The 18,020-nt window shown below is 37.0% G+C and overlaps 1 protein-coding gene across 1 annotated transcript; it reads right to left on the bottom strand.

Annotated features, from left to right (window-relative positions):
- Positions 1-1,341: 1,341 nt before the first annotated feature.
- On the bottom strand, positions 1,342-16,417 carry LOC109083503 (matrix-remodeling-associated protein 5-like). Its single transcript, XM_042730456.1, is given in 15 exon segments — positions 1,342-1,831; positions 1,833-1,890; positions 1,893-3,292; positions 5,237-5,262; positions 5,264-5,565; positions 5,568-5,579; positions 5,582-5,651; positions 5,654-6,137; positions 6,965-7,457; positions 7,460-7,539; positions 7,613-11,069; positions 11,938-12,328; positions 12,523-12,652; positions 13,627-13,850; positions 14,779-16,417. Coding segments are annotated over 14 exon segments (7,581 nt in total). The 5' UTR covers positions 13,815-13,850; positions 14,779-16,417.
- Between the last annotated feature and the right edge of the window lie 1,603 nt (positions 16,418-18,020).

Here is an 18,020-nt window from a genome sequence, read left to right as displayed (position 1 = left end):
AATATAAAAATGCACCCAAATATTATGCTGCATAGGCTATTGAGCATATTATCTTAGCAGCATGCTAATACAATTTATCTGTTACTCCTGCAAAAGAATCTGTATAGAAAACATCTGGATTCATGTCCTCACTCATCATCACTTGCAGCAGAAATTGTTCAGTGCAGCCTATTTCATGCAATGAGCGCTTTTCATTCAAAAGATGTGCATGAGTGGCTGTTAAAGAAGTTACTATTAAAGAACAATTCAATAAGAGTCAGGATGCTGGCTTTAATTAGCTTTCTAATAAAACGACTGAAATTTTTCTCTATTGCATTTTTAAGACTTCTTTCTGACGTTTTCCCGTTCTTTTTTTTTTTTTTAGAAAAAAAAAAGCATCTGCTAAATGAATGAATGCATGCATGTTAATAAATGCATGCATGTTCATCTGCTAAATGAATGCATGCAAAATGTGAAAATAATGTAGGGGCAAAAATCAGGATTCTATGAATGAATTGGTTACACTTTACAAAAAAGTCCCGTTAGTCACTGCAACAATGAGCAATGCATTTGTTACAGAATTTATTTAATCTTCCTTAGTGTTAATTTAAACAGTTTAAACTGTTCACTGTAAGTTGATGTTAGTTCAGGTGCGTTAAATAATATTAATAGATACAACTTTTGATTTCAATAATATTAGTAAATTATGAAATTCAACTAACAATAAAATAAATTCTAAATCATATAATCAATACTCTTAGCTGATGCTCAATGTAGTTGGCAAACTGAACATTATTGTAAAGCATTACCAATTAAATAAATCATGGTAAAATGTGCTAAATGGAGCTCATGCTTCTTGATAACTAAAAGCACAATATAAATAGCAAAGATATTAAATAAATGGTAACACTTTATTTAAAGCCTTTATGTAAAATGCATTGTAAAAGGTTATTAAAGGGTGTAATGCATTATAATTATTCATAATGTGCATTGTAAATTATTACCAAATTTAAAATGCATAGTGTAACAATGAATTTATAAGTGTTATAAAGTCTTAACTGGCAATGCATTACTACAAGGAATAATTAATGCATTAAAACTACTTTTATAATGCATTAAACAAAGGCTTTAAGTGTTACCAAATAAACAAACAAGCATGTGTAGAATTTAGTGAATTTTGCAGTTCTATTGGTGCAAATTCCATGCGAGCTTGATTATCAGTGTACTTCCCAAGAGCACTAATGAACATCCATTAATGTACAGATACTCCAGAGACGAAGTGGATTAAAATATCACTCTTTCATATTTACAAGAGTCAGTTGAAAGTGATTCCGAAAGATTATTATTTTTTTACGAACAGTCTTAATGCAGTTTCTTCGGGCTTGTCTGTAAAGTTAGTTTGCATAAAAACACATAGACGTAAGTTGATCTGCTATCGCTACCGACCCACGTTTTTGGGGTGCACTTATAAACACCATTGTCTCTGCTGGAAGGGTTCTGAATGACCAGTGAACCTTGAGGATGGAGATACTTGTTTCCATAAAGTCGCGGCTGGACACCGACCTTCAGCTGAAGACCGTCAGGCATTTCCCAAACCACCTCGGCTTTAGGCGTAGCGAGAGGAACGCAGTTTAATTGAACGGCCACACCTGGACTAGCATATGTCCGCACCTGCACCGAGGGTCCTTTGGTTATCCGTGGCGGATATGCAATTACAATCACCGAAACCGACAGGCTGGACGATCCATGCTCATTAGTTGTTTGGCAGAGGTACATCCCTCTATCGTACACAGAGGTCCTCTGGACAGCAAGAGTGCCATTGTGTAGGACCGAATATCGTCCAGTTGTTTGCCCGGGTTAAGATGACTCCGTTTGGTAGAGTCCAGGTAAGTTTGGGTAATGGTTGACCCCGGACAAACAGTTGAGATGCAGATTCTCGCCGTTTATGATGCTGACGACGAGCGAGCTGTACTTGTTAGTGATTTCCGGTTTCCTATTGGACTCTAATGTCACGGTTCGCTCAACGTATCCAACGCTGTTGCGCCCGACACATCGATACCGTCCGATCTCAGAAACCGACGGGTCTCTAATAACCAAAGTGCCATCAAATCGATGATGGAAACGGAAAATACTAGTTCCCTTAAGAAGCGACGTCCCATTAGGAAGAATCCAAGTGATCTCCGGCGATGGTTTTCCTTCTACGGAACAATTTAGATTTATTATCCCGTCTGAGAGTTGGACGGACTCTGTAGGCGGATTTCGCAACCATGGCTTTTCAACTCCTTCGGTTACCTCGAGTTGAACCTGGAGTTTGGCTTCTCCTCCTTCATTGCGTGCAATGCAAAGAAGCGCAACGGAATCGCTTATCCGCACCACGTGGATGTCCAGCGTGCCGTTGCGATGAACCGTAATCCGTGAGCCATAGTACGGTGCTGGAAGTACGATGTTGTTAGGAAACACCCATATGATCCTTGGAATTGGGTTTCCGTTTGCTTTGCAGTCTAAAAGCACGCGCTGATCCTTTACAACAGTTTTACGAACAATCCCAGGACTCTCAAATCCATTTATAACAGGCGTTGATGCAAGGACTTCAACATGAAAGACTTTCTTGTCAATTCCCACAACATTCCTAGCTAAGCATGTGTAATTCCCTCTGTCAAACCTCTGGATTTTTTGAATGCGCAAAGTGCCATCGTTGGCGATCTGGTACTTGCCGGAAACTGGCACTATGGTGCGATGAGCCGGAGACGTCCATGTGATTATGGGAGTTGGCTCTCCTTTGGCACTGCAGTTGAGGATGGCGTTTTCTCCATAAGGAACTTTGATGATGCTGTAAACGTTGTTTCGGATGATCGGTGCATCCGCCACCACCTTGATATGAACCTTCATTTCATCTTTCCCAATCCGATTCTCAGCGTAGCACGTGTAGTCGCCTTCCTCCTCCATTCCGACTTCGTTTAAATATAAGGTGCCATTATCGAACATCACGTATCTCTTGGCGCGAACCCTGTTATCATCAGATTGAGGGATGCTGTTAACCATGGTACCGTCCGGAAGACTCCAAGTGATTTCTGGGTTGGGAAGACCAGAAGCGACGCAGTCGACTTTCAGCTCTCCTCCGTACGAAACCTCACGATCGCTCAGTGACTTGTAGTCGATTTTAGCCGCTTTCATCATCACATTGACTTTAAGGAGAACGTAGTCATCACCCATTTTATTTCTGGCCACACAGAGATAGTCGCCCTCATCCTTCTCAGTCACTGACGTGATGGTGAGCGTGCCGTTGCTGAACACTTTCATTCTGCGATCAAAGCTGAAATGAGCAATAAAAAGTGGTTACATTCTGATAAGTGTGACACTAGTAAATGTATCATTTATTATATTTTGAGGAATCAAATTTTCCTTGGTCTTTTGAGATTAAAGAGTTCATTGCACAATGAAAAAAAAAAAAAAAAAAAAATCAGAATTCAAAACTTCTTTTGAGTAGAAAAAGAAGCATTTATTGAACCGAAAATATAAAAACAACTTATTTATTAAAGGGCTCATATCAAGTTTGCTTGTTTTTTTAAGACTATGCCAGTTTTTTTTTTTTTTTTTTTTTTTTTGCTATTGACATGGCAAAAACCATGCACGGGCTATTAAAAGCTGGAATGGAACTAAAAATGCTTTTCCTTCATCTCTGTTTAAAATCATCGATCTAAATGCGATCCGAACATAGTCTTTGACAAAAACGCCATTTGCTCAGCTTTTCGGTTAAAAAGGTTTTTCGTTTGTTTGTTTGTTTATTTTTTTTTAAGTTATGTAACCTAGAATAATGTTTTTTTTTTTTTTTTTAATTAAGCAGAGTTCTTTTGACATATTGCATGTTCAGATATTCAAAATACTCTGTGGCCCATGAAAATTCTGTAAAAATTATCAATAATGGCAACTTTTTCTTAACAACGCTAGTGGGGAAAGAGTTCATTTTTCCCCTACAAATTCTAAAACTAAATTTGGATTAACTTATTAAAACCTTTTCAAGGGTATCAACAGAGCAAACCAATATTCTCTTGGCAGCAGAATTATTACAATCCATTAAAATGTGCTTGAGCTCTGGTTCATATCAAGATAATTATTTTATGAACTCAAAACTTCATTCTAGTGAAAAGCAACAACAACAACAAAAAAAAGACATTCTGAAATCTTTGATTTCTTGTGTCAGAAACACCAAATATAAGCAAACTACTGCTCACATTTAAATGTCAACAATGCCTATTTGCACATCTGTAAAGTTGCACATATTAAAGAATTTCTGTTTTAGTAGCACCACATGACGTTTTATCAAAGTGTAATAAAAATTGCAATTATGCCAAAACCACAAATTTACTAAATCAAGGCTGTGTTTCCCAAAAGCATCATAAGCCAAAGCAGATCATACAGACCACTGGTGTTCATGGTTTCTAACAAAATATTGTTAATTCAGAAGAACTATGCTTTCTCCTCTGCATTTCATTAACATTCTTTTTGTCTTCCCTCTGTATCCATTTATTTTCTTCTGATTTGTCTGTCTTCTGTAATTAATTTACTCTTCATGTTGTTTTGCTATTCAGTTAATCATGCTCTGTAACCAACCGTATATATGGAGAGAATCAAAAGAATTCCAAAGAGAGCCAGAGACAGTAAAATCCATATGTGTGGTGTTCAAATTGAGATCTGCAATATTTTCTAATGTTTTTAAAAAAGCCCCTTCTGCTAAGCAACACTGTAAAAAATAAAAAGTTGTAATAAAAAAATCTCCTGAAGCTGGTTGCCTTAAACTTTTCAGTTTTCTCAACTTTTGATTTTTTTTTTTACAGTGAAGGCTGCATTTATTTGTACAGTAAACAATACACGCCTAATTCAAGGAGGGGGTTTTGAAAAATGGCTAAAAAAATATTATTTTACTAACTTATTAATTTTAAGTGAAATTGTGCTTTGTTGATATGTCTGCTAGAATGTTAAAAATGTTCAGTGTTAATTATTTTTAAATTGTTGTTTTGTAATTGAATTTTTCTTTGAAAAGCAAGACAAACAGTAAAAAAACATATTTAGACTATTTAATTTATGCAATGGTGTAAAAAACTGACATGGGGGGTGGGGGGGGAGGGGGTGAAGAACAGTGTCCAGTATCCGGCCTTCGTTCGTCCAGTGTTTCATTTTGTTTCGGTTACGGCTTCGGCCAAAAAATTTAATTCTCTGCATCTCCAATAATAATGGTAGTAATATGCAATTCTTTTACCTGTAATATGCATCAACCAGTTTTTTTAGACGGCGTCCTCCAGATGATCCTGGGATTGGGGCTTCCAGTGGCCGAACAGTTGAGACTCAGCTGACCTCCATAGCGGACATCAATACTGTGTGCAGAAGTGGACATGATTCTGGCCGTAGTGGAGCTCCTCTTCACCTGTAGATTCACTGTCCTTTTAGAAACACCCACCGAATTCACAGCCACACATACATAATTACCAGAATCATTCTCTGTAGGGTTACGAATAAATAGCGTCCCATTGGGTAAAACAAACAAATTGCTATTGATGAACTGCGCGGGGTGAAGCTGCACGCCGGTAATGTGACCCAGCGGAGGTGGGACTGGGCGTGCCTTTAGCGGTGCAGTGCATGAACGCTGATTGGCCATCAGAGACGGTGTAGTTAGTCTCTCCCAGAATCTGCTCTTGCATTGTGGGAGTGAGGCTTTTATTTGGAGCCTCACGGAAAGCATGTCGGCTCCAGCAGCATTGCTCGCTATGCATTTGTAAACGCCTTTGTCCAGGTGATTGGTGTTTTTGACTTGAAGTGTTCCATTGGTGAAGAGCATGACCTTCTGTTGGCTGTTACTAATGGCTCGCACCACCGATCGATCCGGAAGCACCCAGCTGATGTTTGGGGTGAGACCTTGTGCTTGGCATTCCAAGAAAGCACTGTTTCCTTGATAGACTGTTATATCTTTATGATGTGGAAGTATCATCCTGGGCGCGTGGGCCACCACCACTAGGGTTACCATCATCTTGTCAATGCCTTGTGGATTGCGAGCGCTGCACAAATACTGCCCACGGTCCTGAAGCTGGACGCTATGGATGACAAACGTCCCATTGGACTGGACCTCAAATCGCTGGATTTTGGTATTTGTTGATATGACGGCTCCTGTGGAAATTAAAGGATGAGGGAGAGAGATGAATGAATTTAACCCAATGAAAAGCTGCTTGTAGTCATTAAGACACATATATACAAAAAAAAAACAAAAAAGAATAGAGAGTGAAAACAAATAAAAAGGTGTAAAATTAATAAAAAAAATAATACTCTCTCTGTCTCTCTCTCTCTCTCTTCTCTCTCTCTCTCTCTCTCTCTATATATATATATATATATATATATATATAAACTATAAGACAACAGATGTTTTAAATAAAAATATTTAGAATTTAGAAATATAATATATGCTTTACATTTGTAGGCACAGAGGTTGTACAAAAACACCAATCATATTGTTAGCTTTACATAACCTCTGTTTAGTCTCTATATTATAATTAATATATTGTAAAGTAATATACACACAAACATATAATATCTTTACATTTTAATATTATATTTCTATGTATATATGGTGTAAGACAAGTAATACAGAAAGAAAAAGGGAATCAAGTACGAATATATATATATATATATAAATTTAAATTTATATATATATGCAGCATGCATGCTGCAACGTGCAGAAAAACATGAAGTGACAACTTAACCACAAGCAATTAATATTCAATTAAATAAAAAAATAATAATAAAAAAATGTAAATAAAATTAAATAAAACAAAATAAAGCAAAATAAAACACAAATCACCTTTAGGGAAGCCTGTAAGAAAAACACATTTATCTTCTATTGTAAAATATATCAAGGTTTATGCATCAAAATGATACTCCAGTTTCTGCATATAATGTACTGTAACTGTACATACTTGTCATGTCATATGTGAGTTACCCTGTGGAGACTTTGGTCCAGGTCAGGAGGGGCTTTGGCTTCCCCACAGAATCACATGGTAACTGCACATCTGTCCCAGCATTCACAGTGACTGTGTGGAGTTTGGCAGCAGTGATCCTGGGCCTCATTTGCTGCACAGGAAGAGTTTGCGGTCCTTGAGGAAACAGAACTGCACCTGACTGTCTGTTCACTGGTTCATCGATCTGAATTTGGTTGTTTGGCTGTATGGTGCTTGACGCAGTTGTGGAACTTGAGGTGGCAGATCGAGCAGTTGCTGTCAATATCTTAGGTGAAGTTGTTGATTTGACATTGTTGAGAGAGTTTAAATCCATAGGTGAGGTGGTGCCAGAAGGTTTTCTGATAATATTAGGTCTAATATTCACAGAAGGATTTCTACTGTTATAGTACGGATACCTGTGGTTAGTGCTGGGAAATCTTCCCCTGTGCCTGGAATCAATGTAGTTCAATCCAGGATTTCTTGAATAAATGGGATTTTATTGTCTGGTAAGAGATAACTGGGTGTTGACTTTATTGCAGGTGTAGTAGTAGTAGTAGTAGTAGTGTACAGTAGTGATAGTAGTAGTATTCGTCATCGTAGTAGCTGAAGTAGTCGAAGTACGCCAAGTAGTAGTAGCAGCTGTCGACAGTGTAGTACGTGCTGTTGTTGTTCCAATGAGTTGGGTTGTATTGGGAATTATGGCTGTACTTGCTGGTAATGTAATTGTGGGCGAAGTATTCAGTGTTGTAGGAGGAATCAAAGGTTCAAGTTCATGGACAAACCTTTCCCCCTGGTCTGGCTTAGAAACAGAGTTTGGTTGTAAGAAGTAAATCTCATTAGTTTGAGTAGGCGATTGTGAACTTGTGACGAAAGACTTGGTTTGTGTCCCAACTGATATTATGGATTCTGTCAGTGTTTCTGGTGTCAAAGTAATAGATACTTGGTTGTAAATGGATTCTTCTTGTTTAAAGCTTTCAGCTGGTTGTGAAAGTGGGTAGTCGTGGGGTCGTAGCATGGAGGTGACTAAAGATTCTTCTGTAGAACTTACTTCCAACGTATCGTTCTCTCCAACATTGCTGAACTGTGATTCAGGCATGTGGAAGATATCCAGCCCATCTGTGTCCAAAGTAAAGCTGATCTCTGTTGGATGAATCTCTTTGTTGGCCTTTGGTAACGCTGTAAAAGCATGCCTGTGAAACTCCTGCTTGGCAGTTGTCAGTAGGAACGTTTCGACGCCAAGTCGAGATGTCGGATCTACACTCGTGGGAACCAAGTACTCATTCATCTCCTTTGCAGATGCAATGCTTGTGTCCTCTTCCTCCTCAAAAGAACTAATGTCTTCATTCTCTAACTCTGATGTTGTGCTCATGGGGAGAGATGCAGATGGGCTTCTAGAGTTTGGAGGCATCTGTTGGATTTGAAGGAAATTGCTTGCCTTCACTTTGTGGATTTTTGAACCAGTTTTCTCATCCGGGAGGTGCATGGTGTTTTCCTCATTAATAGCATTTGGGAATACCCTCGGCACAGTAGGATAAGTGAGACTAATAGTCGGATATTCTGACATGCTTTCAGCTAAGGTTGTAGAGTAAATGTGAGCGGTTACTGGGATAGTTGGATGGATTGACAAGCTTCCAGCTGGATTTGTGGAAAAAATGTGAGCAGTGGTTGTACTAGTTGGATGGATCAATGTGTCTCCAGATGAGGTGCTGGAGTAAATGCGAGCAGTAGTTGTAGTTGAATGAATCAATGTGTCTCCAGATGGGGTTCTAGAGTAAATGATATCATTAGCTCTAGAAGTTGGATAGATCATTGCATCTTCAGCTGGGCTTGTTGGATCTGCTTTCAAAGTTGGAACATGAACTCCTGCAGCTGTAGAGGTTGACCATGGTCCTCTTGTCAGAAGCTTTGAGAACGGGCGTCTTAATTTTGTTCTTTGCCTACCTACAAATCTTCTCCTGGAGCTCCAGTGATCTTTTGCTCTGGACGGTGCTGAACTCTGTAAAGCACGTGGGATTAATGTGGTAGCAAATGAATTGCTGTCAGGCAGTCCAAAATCAAAACCCCCAATCTGTGACTGGACGCTGGCCTTTCCGGAGAAATTAAGCTCATTTTCTTTCTCAGACTCCGGTTTGATGACAGACCTGGAATTTACTTGGTCATTTTCAGCACTTATAGTGCTCACATGCCCTCTTTCTTCAACATTCACCTCTGTCATAACATAATGGTTTCCAGATGTGGGATTTGAGATGTAAGGCACCTTGTCCGAGCTAGTTTGTAATTCTGGAGGGGCTGTTATGTATACGTTATCATTTTGTCCCTTGATATGAGGTTTAATTGCATGCCTGTGGTAAACATCCCTTAGGTGTGGCGTGCTGAAAGTGTTTGACTCTTCCTGTGGACTGGAGTCTCCAGAAGAACTCTCAATGTCGTCAATCGACCCCGGACGATCTACATTCACCATCTCTGCAGCGCCATGTTGGACAATGTTAACTGATGAGTTCTTCGGAGAGGTCTTCTCACGAATTTTGGCCAAAAGAACGGCCCACTTCTGAGGGTCTATATTGTTCTTGGTATTAACAGTTCTTTGGTTTGTTAAGCCAGTTCTGGTTGGTTGGCCATGCATGCCCTTTCTAAAGGGTCGCCTATGGCGTATGTTGCCAAAATAACGTCCTTGAGTTCTTGCATTTGGACCCTTCCTTCGATTAATAAAACTTCTGTTTGGTAGTTGAGTTTCATCTCCGGAAGATTCCTCTACATCCTCCAAATAGGCTTTTACCTTAGTGGACACTCCCGCAGCAGACTGCGGCCTGATTGGATACTGTCGCAGTGGCTGGATTCCTTTCCGTCTCATAACAGTTAGTTTAGTAGCCAGTACATCCACACCATGTTGGTTCATGGCGACACATTTGTGATATCCATTATTGTTGAGCTGACTATAAGGAATGAACAAAGTCCCGTTGGGAAAGACTAAAGCCCTGGATGAATTGGCTTTGGCATTCAGTACACTGCCATCTGGAAATATCCAATTCACCACAGCATCTGGAGTCGCTGTAGTAAGACACGGCAAAGATGCAGACTCGCCAACAAACTTTGTTAAAGCGTTTCCAAATTCTTCACCTGGAAGTGGGGTTGAGGACTCTATAACGGAAAAACGGAAAGGCAGAACATCAACATCTCCTGCAACCTCAGCAATGCAATAATAAACTCCAGAGTCTCTGTGCTCGACAGATTTAATGTGAAGTTTGCCACTGCTAGAAACAGTCACTCTTTTGTTGGTCGAGTCGAACACAGCTTTAATCTTTGACCCATCGGGGGTCATCCAGTGAACAGCAGCGTTTCCTGAGCTTTGCACACGGCAGTCCATTTCAACCATACCACCCACAACAGAACTGAAGCTCGTCTGGGTTTTATTGTCATGTTCAATCATGACCCAAGATCTGACAGGCTCCTTGTCTGTGGTGGTAGTCAGATGAGTGTTAAGAATGAGTCTCATACTCTTGGAGGAGGAATAAGGCCTGTTTAATTTGATGTTCATGAAGGACTGCATGAGCCAAGATGGACGGGCTACAACATTGGCTCGGACCCCAGTGTAAAAATAGGAGTCCCTTTCGATGTCCTGTCTGTATCTATAGCTCAGCTCCGGCTCTCTGCTTAGCATTATATCCCTTCTCAGATGCACAGGCACTTCACTATAGTATGCAAGAAGCCTCCAAAAGCTCTCATAGTTGTCTCTGTCCACAGGACACTCCAGGTCAAAGAAGAGAGTCACGTTAGCAGCGATCTCCAGAGATTTTGTATAATTCCAGCTGATTTTAGTGGATTCTCTTGGTTCAAGTATTTGGCAGATCAAGTCCACTTTAGTCCCATGCTCGTCGGATAAACCAAGGGAGACGTTTCCAAAAGGTGGTTTGATCCTGTCAATGGGCAGAAGTTCACTCATGTTGTCCTCATGTGAGACGTTCTTTCCTGGAGAGCTGATAGCTGGTCCAGAGCAGATGAACTCTTTGAGATCCAAGATGTCTTGTCCTTTAAGGTGTTTAGGAGATGCGCACAGTGGACAGAGCTGACCGCTGGCAAATGATCTGTCCTTTTTGCATTTCATCACTCCTAGCAAAATAAAACAAATCCAGACTTTAGAAGATGGAATTTGTTCTTAACTCAATGTTCTAAATTTTCAAACATCTCTAATCATCATTTTTTGATCTTTTTCATTTTTTTTATGCCAAAATCATTAGGATATTAAGAAAAGATTGTGTTCCATGAAGACATTTTGTAAATTTCCTACCGTAAATATATCGAAATTTTATTTTTGATTAGTAATAAACATTCATAACAAATAAATTCATACAAACAACTAAAAAAAAAATTCTCACAATATTTAAAATTTTCCCAACCCCAAAATCCAAAATTTCAAAATTTTTTAGAAAGATAAAGATTTTAGGCCAAATACTGTCCTCCTAACAAACCATACATCAATATAAATAACAATAATTAAAACCCCATAAAAATTAAAAATAACTGAGCATTAAACAGTAAGTTTACACAAAAACACAAAATAAGACTAATAATAAATTTATTGTTTTTGACTATACTTAATATATATCCTATATATATATATATATATATATATATATATATATATATATATATATATATATATATACACACACACACACACACACGTACTGTAATTATATATACACACACACACAAATCATTTTTTATTATTATAATAGAAGTTTGTGAAAAATTTTCTTTATTTCTTTCGAAAATTAAATTGCAATCTATTTGCATTCTAAATTCTGAATATGTTTGGCAGCATTTTATTTACACAGAACCAAAGACTACAACCTGAGCTGACCTAAAATTTCACAGAGATTTCCTTCAGGAAATTCAGATATAGTTGATATCTAAGTTTATACAGAGTGATATCTGGACACCGATCATCTAAAGCACTCAAAAACAGTTTAATTACCTGGATTTCGTGCGCTCCAGTCCTGTAACCAGCTCATCCGGCAGTCACAGCTCCATGGGTTTCCATATAAAAAGAGGTTCTCCAGCTGCGGCATGTTCTCCAGCATGTTTCTGGGCAGCATGTTGAGGAGGTTTTCAGAGAGGTACAGATGCTTCAGGGTGGACACGGGGAAACGCTGCAGCAGCGAGAACGTACTGAAAGTAGCAGGATGGAGTTTCTGTAGATGGTTGGCCTCTAGATGGAGCAGACGCAGTGAGGTCAGCCCACTGAACGCATCCGGGTGGATGAACTCGATGCGGTTGTTGTCCAGATGGAGTCTAACAAGGGCCGTCAAACCAGAGAAGGTGTGACTGGTAATGACTCGTAGTTTGTTGTAGCTCATTTTTAAAACCTGCAGGAAACACAGTGAACTCTGAGTCATTTTGACATAAACAAGGCATGGCTTACAGCTGTAGTCTGTTTAGCATTTGATATCTAACACAACACCATAGTTTTACTTTGAATCTTTTTAAGTTAGAACTAATTAATTAGAACTACGTAAATTAAGGACTTATAGTGCGCTTCACCAGATGACTGTGGTTTTACCTGTAATGAAACCAGATCCTGAAAAGCAGCTTCAGGTATTTTCTGCACGTTGTTGCCGTGCATCATGAGTAGCTCTAGTTTTCGAAGGCCAGCAAAGGAGACGTCTGAGATGTGATTTATAGTGTTAAACCTGTTAGAGCGCAAATGCATTGTTATCAATACTGTTTTCAAACAAAGTTTATGCTGAAGTGTAAAATTATTGTTGTTCCTCTTTCGTAACTCACTCTGGATAAAAATGTTTACTAAATGCATAAATATAAATGCTAAATTTTTACGTACACATATATAGTATGTAAGGTCGGGGCTAGTTGTCACATAGAAGTTGTCTCAAGGTCTACAATATCTCAGCAACTGTGCGGTTTTGAGCAAAAAGTCTTATTTTCTTTTTTGCAGTGGTTTTGCATGTTGATTTCAAATATGTGGTTGAAAACTGTCTAATAATGCCTTTTTTCTTTTAATTCTATCCTGCAATCACACCCCTAAACACTAATACAGTCTTAAAGTTTGCAAGACTCAAGATTTTTACATACACGAGAGACCCGAGATTTTTCCTGAGACCAGAATACTTTTACTTGAATAGAACTGCCCTCAGTTTCTTCAGTAAATCTAATAATCGCTTTAGTTTAAGTTTTGCTGAAATAAATTTTTTGTCTTGCGCCTCTTATAATAGTCAGTCAAATATGTCAACTTACTTATAGTGTCAATGAGTGTTACATTAACTGTTTTTTTCTCTCTTTTAAATCAAGACTTTAAGGTTTGAGCCTGTACAGAAACTAAATGTTTAAAATGGTTTAAAAGACAATTAGTATTTAATAATCAGATGAGAACAAAATACGAACTGAATTGAGCTTGATAATACCTCGTATGTTATTGAACTGAATATTGTTTTCTGTGGAACTGCTGTAATTAGTTTCATAACTTATCAAATTTGCATCATTAAATTACTGTGCAGCTGCTTTGAAACAATCTGTATTGCATAAGTTCAACTGAAATAAATGTGGCTTGACTGACAAGTTTACCTTTACAGGAGTAAAATGCGTGCAATTTCTTAATATTTCATATACACGATCCTATGATGAACCTCCAGTTTCTGCCATGACTTACCCAAAGTTAATGCGCTGGACCTGTCTGGAGATGCCCGTGGGAATGGTCAGGAGTGCACGGAAGGTGCAGTGCACTTCAGCAGGAGCAGAGCAGGCACACAGCCGTGGACAAACCCCACCGGAGCCACGAAAACTGACCAGCAGCATCAGCATCAGCATCAGCATCCGCCTCATGCATGAAGAGCCCATGATGCCTGCTTCTGAAGCCTTCACGGCCCTCTAGTGCTGAAACACAGAATCACACCTCACACACAGCCAACAGGTGTCCACAAAAACATTCACATGCATGCATTTGGCAGACACTTTTATCCATTTAATATTTACAATTAATCAATTCATGCATTCCCTGTGAATCGAACCCATGACCTTGGCATTGCAAGCACAGTCCACTATTGTTTGAGCTACAACACAAAGTAATTTAAATACAGTATCTATCAACATCTATGGAATCAAACACTATCCTACTGGATTAACTGAACTATCTTAAGTTTATTTTTTCGCACAGTTCCTTCAGCAGGATCTTGTTTGACTCCTCAAGGTCTTTGGGTTAGTTCTAAACTATGCAAGAATTCCTTCTGCATTCCTTAAGGATAACTCGTTTCAAAAGCTCATTAGGAATTAAATTAAGCCAGCTAAAGCCAAATAAAAGAGCCCAACAGTCATTCATCAGCAATTAAAGACTGAATGCATGATTCCACAATAATTTAGTATATACATCTATACACATAGAAATATATAGAATAGTATTTATAGAAATTTGTTCTACCCAATTTAACCCTTAAAATGTTGTCAGTATAAATGAATGCATATAGGTTTATTCAGCAATATTAAATAATATTTAAAATATTTTGAATAAAACTAATTAATTTATATACAATCATTTTTAAGTGACATTTTTATTTTCGGTGCGCACTGCAATGGCTTAAAAATGGTTATAAATGAAATTAATTATATTTATGAATAAACATATATAAATAAATTTAATGACAAATAAATATTTAAAATATTACTATTATTATTATATTATATATGTGCAATACAGCAACAGAACCAAGAGAAAAAAAAAAAAACATTTCGATAAGTAAAGTTTTCACTTAAAACCACGGAGCGGATTCTAAGAAAACAAAACAGAATGAAATGAAATGAAACTTACCTTAATGTTCTTGTGAATGACTGCCTTCCGAGCCTTCATTTCCTTCAAGCAGTTCTCTCTTAGATCAGCTTCACACCAGAATAAAATATCACAGCATCCTTATAAATGTTCACCCTGTTTTCATATACTTGATAAATGCAACAGAACCAAACAGCAGCAGGTAAAAAAAGCAGGTATAAAAGCAGGTTTCTTTTTCAAAGCCTCATATGATAAACTCTGTGAGGTGCTTCACTGTCTGCACAGAAACTCAAGAGTAGAGCTGGAGAGAAGTGACTGCGAAAGCCAAGCCTGAGTAAGGAGGAGCTAACCAAGAGAAACCCCCTCAGATCCTCAGCCCTCCTCTGAAAACAGTGCAAGCACCCATCTACTGCTTCTGCTACTGAAACACCATCAATTAAACACACACACACACAGAACAGATCACATGATTTTATTTAGAGCAATTTTGTTGAGAGTTTGTTTTAAGACAATTGCACGAGAACATAATACTCAAATGGAAACAGTTTTTCATGCATAAAATCAAACACATTGAGATTTTTTATGATCATTTGAAGGTAGCACTTTAGAAATGAGGTCATATTGGTTAATGCATAACATTAACAACGAGGAGTGCATTTATTATTCATTTTGAGAAGTTTTGGAGTTTGTTTCAAGGCAATTGCACTGGATCATAATACTAAAACAAACTGATGTTTTCATGCATAAACAAATATATTCATTTATGACATCAGTATGTATAACTAATAACTTGATTCAAGTTAGAAACATTGTCTTTTAAAGTCGTGATTACACCGCAGTCTATTTGAAGTCCGTCTGCTGACCCTCTGCAATCCGAGACCATTCTTTACTAGAAATAATTGTGGCAAAGAATGAACTATTGGTCACTATTTGTTTCAAACACCAAAAGCATTCGCATCTTTTCAAACGGAAGGTGGATATGAAAGTATGTAGTGTACTGATGTGATTGTTTAGTCAGCGGTTCAGTGAACGCTTCTTGGTCCAGCACTGATTCAAACACTGGGTTAAAAATACACCGGACTGCTGCTTTTATTACCTATTTTACACAACAACAACAGAGCTGTGTGTTAAATCACTATAGAGCACTGAAATAATACACAAGCCCTTTCTATTATTTTTATTTGCATTTATTTTCCTGGCAGATAATTCCTTTGCAATGCAACTTACTTTAGGAAGAGTTGCACAAGACATTTTCTACATAAGTACTTTAATTAGCAACTGAGATTCAAGCAATTCACATTTTATAGTCATATAATGTTTTATAGTCACATATGATATATAAATTATGTTCTGATTGAATGAGCTACATTTTATAACTTGCTCCCACCATGGAATTATAAAATAAATAAAGCTGATTTTGACTTTTTTAATCTTACAAATTGGACTTCTTTCTCACAATTCTGAGTCGTAATTCCAGATTCATAATCATGTAACGAACAATAAGCAATACATTTATATCAATATAATTATAACACATTAAATAACATGAACAGGCAATGAAAATTACTTATAAAACGTATATTCTTGGTTAATGTTAATTTCAACATTTACTGATAAATTAATAAAATCAAAAGTTGCATCTGTTCATGCTGGAACCTGACTGTAAAGTGTTACCTTTTTTAATTATTTGTGTTCCTGCAGCACAAAAGCAGTCATAAGTAGGAAAGGAATATTTGTAGCAATAGACAACAATACATTGTATGGGTCAAAATTATAGATTTTTCTTTTATGCCAAAAATCATTAGGATATTAAGTAAAGATCATGTTCCATGAAGATATTTTGTACATTTCCAAAAGTAAATATATATCAAATCTTAATTTTTGATTAGTAATATGCATTGCTAAGAACTTTATTTGAACAACTTTAAAGATGATTTTCTCAATATTTAGATTTTTTTGCACCCTCAGGTTCCAGATTTTCAAATAGTTGTATCTCAGACAAATATTGTCCTCCTAACAAACCATACATCAATGGAAAGATGATTTATTCAGATCTCAGATGATGTATAAATCTCCATTTTGAAAAATTGACACTTATGACTGGTTTTGTGCTGCCGGGTCACATATATCAAACATTTTTGCATTTTATTTTTTTTACTGTTTTCAGATGTTCCATAATAGCAATAAGCCAATTTAGTGGTTTCACGTTGTGCATAAGAATGACTAAATAATGCTAAATGCACGGCCTTTAAATACTCCATTAGTGAAAATCCTGTTATATTTGCTCAGCAGGCTCACAGTGAATGATGTGTGTTTCTGACTGATCACGTCCTTATGAAGATCCTGATCAAACTCCTCTGAGATGAATAAAAATGCTAGTAAAGGACAGACCTGTCATTCAGATCAGGCCTTGACATGCGATCCCGTTTAACGTGTAGGGTCATTTACTTCTGTTTATGTTTAACGCATCTGTCTCATCTCATTGGCAGAGCAGATGAAACCTGCAGATGGCCAACATCTTCTCAGAAGAACTGGAGGAAAATCACAGAGATCTCCATCTAATAAAAACTAATGAGCTGCAGACCATATTAATATCATTACTGAGGCTGTTTGTTGTTTTGCTTTCTCTAATGAGACACTTGAATCCTATAAAATCAGAATATGACATTAAAACGCTGATGGTTCTTAATCAAAAAACAGTCTCACCATCTGACAGCTTCAACCAATATCTGCAAACAGAAAACAGACTGATATTTCTAGATCCATCATTTCTATAATGGTTATGAACAAGAGAAAAGACATTGGTTTTCAAATGAGACAAACCTTTCTTTATCAAATTAGTCTTAGCCTTAGAGAATCTGTTCATTTAAAGATTATAAATTATTAAAAATTCAAACATAATCTTGAGTCAAAAAAACAAAACAAACAAAAAAACTGACTATTATATTTTTGTTAATATTTTGAATTACATGTTACTTTTATCTTTTGTTTTTTGTGTTTGTGTTTAATAAAATTTAAATGTAATTTAAAGTAATTTTGTTGTGCAATTTTATTAGTGTGCACACACACAAACACACCTAGAGAGAGAGAATACCAAAACTGAACATTTAAATAAACTAAAATAAAACTAAATTTAAACTAAAACTAATATTTATATATTTATATATATATATATATATATAGATATATATATAAATATATATATTATATATATATATAACTATATATATAGAATATATAGTTTTTATTTGGGCAAAAAAAAACATACACAAAAAAAACAACTT

Source organism: Cyprinus carpio, chromosome B9 (genome assembly GCF_018340385.1).
Source record: "Cyprinus carpio isolate SPL01 chromosome B9, ASM1834038v1, whole genome shotgun sequence".
NCBI lineage: Eukaryota > Metazoa > Chordata > Actinopteri > Cypriniformes > Cyprinidae > Cyprinus > Cyprinus carpio.
Note: the sequence above shows the minus strand (reverse complement) of the source record. Positions and strands in the feature narration are given on the sequence as shown.